The sequence below is a fragment of the Humulus lupulus genome, chromosome 8 (assembly GCF_963169125.1).
Source record: "Humulus lupulus chromosome 8, drHumLupu1.1, whole genome shotgun sequence".
Lineage (NCBI taxonomy): Eukaryota > Viridiplantae > Streptophyta > Magnoliopsida > Rosales > Cannabaceae > Humulus > Humulus lupulus.
Window position 1 is genome coordinate 18,024,164 of NC_084800.1, and position 5,669 is coordinate 18,029,832.

General features: G+C 34.9%; 1 protein-coding gene across 1 annotated transcript; it reads left to right on the forward strand.

Annotated features, from left to right (window-relative positions):
• The first annotated feature begins 3,694 nt into the window (after positions 1 to 3,694).
• LOC133794888 (mitogen-activated protein kinase kinase kinase 18-like) lies at positions 3,695 to 5,290 on the forward strand. Its single transcript, XM_062232327.1, has one exon. The coding sequence runs from the start codon at positions 3,774 to 3,776 to the stop codon at positions 5,199 to 5,201; it is 1,428 nt and encodes a 475-aa protein (XP_062088311.1). The 5' UTR covers positions 3,695 to 3,773; the 3' UTR covers positions 5,202 to 5,290.
• Positions 5,291 to 5,669: the final 379 nt, after the last annotated feature.

Sequence of the window (5,669 nt, forward strand, 5' to 3'; positions counted from 1 at the left end):
AATACTAATTGTCTATCTTAATTATCACGTTTAGACATAAATCATGCTAGAGAATATTTTATAAATTGCAAAGAAGCATATTATTTAGAAGTTATTTAATTAGTAAAAATTAGAAATATAAATCTAGTGTCTTTCTCTGAATGTCCATTAATTATAAAAGAGAGAATTACCGGCTTGTATAGTATGATAAATTCTTAAAATAGCAGTGGGTTGAAAGCGTGAAGACGCAATTGATTCCTTTTTTCTTTTTCTTCCTTTTTTTAAAAAAAAATAATAACAAGTTGTGTAAGTGTAGGCTCATATAACCACACACAAGTACTACGTTGAAGGATGGCATCATTAATCTTTTATTGCACTGTATTCAATTTGAGCAGTTACCGGTTCTCTTTTGTTTCTTTTTGCTCGTGATTGTAAGAAAAACATATCGTATATATTAATTGAATAAACGCAATATGATAAATACAATATTTATATCTACTAAATTAAAGATACATAAATATTATAATTACAAATAATATAATATAAATAACTTATAATATATATAACAATATTATAATTATAAATAATTTATAATATATATATAACAATATAATATTATAATTATAAATAACTTATATAAATAACTATAATATAAATAACAATATTATAATTATAAATAACTTATAATATATATATAACAATATAATATTATAATTATAAATAACTTATAATTATAAATAACTTATAATATATATATAACAATATAATATTATAATTATAAATAACTTATAATATATATAACAATATAATATTATAGTTATAAATAACAATATATAAATAACTATAAATAGCAATTATAATTAATTTACACAATAATTATAAAGAACAAAATTAAAAGCCGAGGCCTGTGTAACACACAGTTTCCTTAAAACAAATTCGCCGCCTCTACGAGGTTTCGACGTCTATCTCCCAGGATACAACGGTGAACGACAAGTAACTCAATTACTTCGCCGAACCAAATATGCCCCCAGGATACAACGGTGAACGACAAGTAACTCAATTACTTCGCCGAACCAAATATGCCCGAACTCTATCACACTAGAACAGATCTAAGAACTATAAAGAGTAAAAGAAAAAAACAATATTGAGAAATTATATATATCTTTAATCTTCAAAGGAAGATAAAATATATATAAGAATATGTTTTGGTGTAAAAATAAACTAAGACCACTATGGTCTATATATAGTTTCTAACTATGGAGATTTTTCATTCACAAACATTGTGGGACAAATAAAAATTACTATTCGCTATTGATTTTTCTAACAATGATATTATTAATGTGATGGCAGGGTTTGGGTTTGGCATATTCTTAAGTTTAAACCTCATCATGTAAACGTCACGAGAGAAAGAGTGCAACGTGGCATGCTTCAACGCCAATTGTAGTAAAAAATTATTTGGGGCATTGAGAATGCCTTCTCTCAGATATTTCATAGCACAAACTACACAATTAATAGACGTAATGTTCGAATATATTTTTCTCTTTTTTCTCTTCTGGCCAAGTCATATCGCGTGGTCCAATATCACGCTCTTTAATTTACGTAACGTAGTTGCTCTGAAAAAGGAATTCTGTTAACTATAATAAACACCACAAATTGCCAAGGCACAGAGTTGGCCTTATTATTAATCTATTATTTACTTTTTGCAAGAAAAAGTTTAAGGGGATATGACGCTGGCTGGTGACCTAGCAACCAACAATACAAGCTATACCAACCCTTCTCACAAATGATCAGTGGTAAGTTAAGCCCCACTCCTAACCCTATTATATTGGTAGAGAGAGCGCATATCTCAATTATATTTGCTTTTATTTTTTTATCAGTCCTTGTGAGATTAAAAACGGATTTCACTTAGAACTTGAGCGAAGAACCACCCGTTACCTACATTAATAGGATTTAATTATTAATTTCATGAAACACATGAGAGAGAGGTTAGTAAAATAATAATAATAATAATGATAATAATAGAGAATTAGCTAGGAGAGTTATATTAGATAGATAGATACCATAGATCGAAAGCATATTTGTGTATTGGGATGAAAGCACAGGAGATTGTGCACAAAAGCGATACCGAAAGCTGACAGGAACAGTGGCAAATACGTAGGTGAGAAAGGCAAGGCATACATTGGCATTGGCATTGGTATTGGCGTTGGCGTTGGCGTTGGTGTTGGTAAGGTATATAATATAGTATTATTAGTGGGTTAGCTAGCATGCCAAGAAAGCAGTCACTCACTCAATCATTGGATTGCTTCAAAGGAACGCACAAATTACCTTCACCTCCCACGCAAACTCACACATCTTTTTCTTATTAATTTCTACTCTTAAATTTTTAAAAATATATAATTCTAAACTATTATTATCACTGTATTATTACTAAGGTTTATAAGAAAAAAGTTGTTTCATTAACTTGTCAAAATTAATTATATAATTTCGTTATTAAAACAATATATTGTACTATTTATCCATTCAAAGGCGGACCAATGTGTTGTACTATTTATCCATTCATAGGTGGACCTATGTGGTGAATAGAGACTGAATTATATATATATAATTTTTTTTTTGAAAAATTTAGTCTTTTATTTTATTATTTTACTTTCTCATGTATATATATATTTTTGTACATTTACTTAATTTATACAATTTTTGCTGTGAATAAAATAAAATTCCGGAAATAGACATTAGCAGCCGTCCAAAAATATCATGTAAAAAAGCTTAACTGTCTCCTCGGCAACATAACTAAGAATGTAGGTAGGTTGTAACGGAATAAGACTAGTTGGTGCATATGAGATGAGAGAATGTGAGTTGGTTAGCTTTGGCGGCTTTCGCCTGCTTTTCACAACAACTGTCACCACCTCCTCACCTCACTCTCACTCCTCCCAAATACTATACATCTTTTTGGTCTCTACTTTCCGTTTTTCTCTTTCTTATTATTATTCTCTTTTACTTCTCTTCCTTGTAAACTTCATCCTCAATCCAATCCCCTACTTGTTTATTAAGTAATGTTGCCCCACTTCCCCAATAACAAAAAGTTCTTCAATTGTGGTCTTCATTTTTTTTTTTGCAATTTTGGACTTTTCTCAATTCAATTGTATGTGCAATTAATCTAAACATTATTATTTAATTGGTGCACAAAGCTTATCCAAACTGCGGCGCAAAAGTTCATTGCGAGTAGTGTTTTTTATAATTAAAACATAAACAATATCCAAATTCCAAAGGGTAAAGACTGCTGATATTATTATAACCAATTCTTATTAACTAATTAGAAAGAATATACCATCCCAATTCAATGTACCTACTACCTAAGCAGCTCATTCATTCATGATCAAGGATCATGGCGCTCTCTAGCTACCATGATGTAATTACACTCCTCACGTGAGCACGTGCCGCCATATGGGCAGAGCATAATTGATGAGATTTTAATCCAAGCTAACCGCCGGCCATAGCCAAGTTGTCAAATCTATTTTCCTTTTGCCACGTGGATCCCTCCTATCAAGGGTAAAAGTACTATACTAGTAAAGACGGCGACCGCCCATTCATCAAAAAAGCCAAAAACATGTTAAATTTTTTATCTTTTTATTTATTTTTACGGCTGCTTTCGCGTTAAGCTAACTAACCAAACACTTCTCAAAATTTAGAAGCGTGTATTATATAAGTTGGGGCAAATGAGGGGCCAAAAACCAAAAGCCACCACTACCAATACCAAACTTTGTACTCTCTAAAGCTTATTAAGTTCTTTCCCTATGGATTGGACCAGGGGCCGAACCATCGGCCGGGGCTCGTTTGCCACCGTATCAATCGCCACAGCTCATGGCTCCGGCGAGCTTTTCGCTGTCAAGTCCGCTGAGCTTTCCAAGTCCGAGTCCCTCCAGAGAGAGCAGAAAATTTTGTCTTCGTTGAATTCCCCAAAAATCATAGACTACAGAGGTTTTAACGTCTCTTCGGAAAATGGAGAGCTTATGTACAATCTCTGCCTGGAATATGCTCACGGCGGTTCGCTCTCCGACACGATTTGCAGACGCGGTGGTCGGCTCAACCAAGCTGAAATTATAGCCTACACGAGGGAAATTCTAATTGGGTTGGGTTATCTTCATTCCGCAGGCGTAGTACATTGTGACATCAAGGGTCGGAATATTTTGGTCACCCGAGAGGGGTTGAAGATCGCTGACTTGGGATGCGCTCGATTCTGCGATGGTGTGTCGGGTGGTGATTGGGTCTCTGTAGCTGGAACTCCTGCTTACATGGCACCAGAGGTGGCGCGAGGAGAACAACAAGGCTTCGCCGCCGATGTTTGGGCCCTTGGGTGTACGGTGATCGAGATGGCTACGGGTCGAGCCCCGTGGGAAGATGTGCTCGACCCGGTTTCGGCTTTTTACCGGATTGGGTTTACGGATGATGTGCCGGAGATACCGAGTTACGTGTCGACAAAAGCAGAGGATTTTTTGGGGAAATGTTTGAAGAGGGACCCGTTAGAGAGGTGGTCCGTTGATGAGCTTCTTAAGCACCCATTTCTTGAGGAATTCGAACCCGAATCCGAACCCGAGTGTGTTATGAAGGAATTTTATAGTTTTGACTTGGATAGTCCGAGATGTGTATTGTGCACCGTGGACTCGGAGAACGATCCTAACCCGTACCGTGGAAGTGTTACGGACACACACACAGGCTCTCCTGCTGAAAGAATCAGAAGGTTGAGTAGTGAAAGCAATGCGACGTCGTTTTCTGAAATGGACTGTTGGGCCTTGGATGAGGATTGGGTCACAGTTAGACATAACTATACCCAAGAAGAGCCGGATATGATATCTTTAGGCGCATCAAGTGATCTGGTCACTGTCAATGAAACTCCAAATACGAAGGGGACCTTGAAAATCCGGACTCCTAATGAGGATGATTTGGCGCTCCACGCCAAATTTAGGAATGGTTCGAGAAACTTCAAGGGTAGTAGAAGAAATTGTAATAGGGTTGGTACTGGTAGCAGTAGTTATAAGGATTGGGGTAGACTTAGGGATGGGAAAAAAGTCTCGTTGAAGTGCTTTAAATGTATCAAAGTTGAATTTTTTGATTATTCACATTGTGAAATGAAGTTGCAGTTTTTTATGAATTGCCCACCTATTATTGTTTTCATACAAATTCAGCTCATTGCAAGTAGTTTAGAGCCATTTGAGATTTTATGATTTTTTTTTGTAGCAGAGATTTTAAGAATTACATTAACAAAAAGTAGGTTAATTTCAGTATCACTTAATAAATATAGAATTGGATAAGCTACCAGTCCTTTAATATTCTCCTTTCTCCTATCATTTCTCAATTGTCTTCTTTTTTTTTTTAAGGTTTATTAAACTTATTTTGGATAGGCACTCATAACTGTTCAACATTAATGTTTTTACTTTGGGGGTGACATGATACGACCTAGCTAACACATACATACGTGCACAACATACATGATCAGTACAAGCATGAAGACAGAATACGTGGATTTAAGTGGAAAATACTATAATCTTATTCTTATCCTTCCCAGTACCGTACGGGTACTAATGGTAGTAACTATTGATCTCTCATTTCTCACTTTAGGAGCACAACTTTTTATCCATTACTAGTACTGAATTACATCACTGCCCACCAAATCAAATCAAGACACAAAATCT

What these genes read in the sequence shown, in the direction of transcription:
- LOC133794888 (XM_062232327.1), top strand. Translation starts at nt 3,774, where the DNA reads ATGGATTGGACCAGGGGCCGAACCATCGGCCGGGGCTCGTTTGCCACC.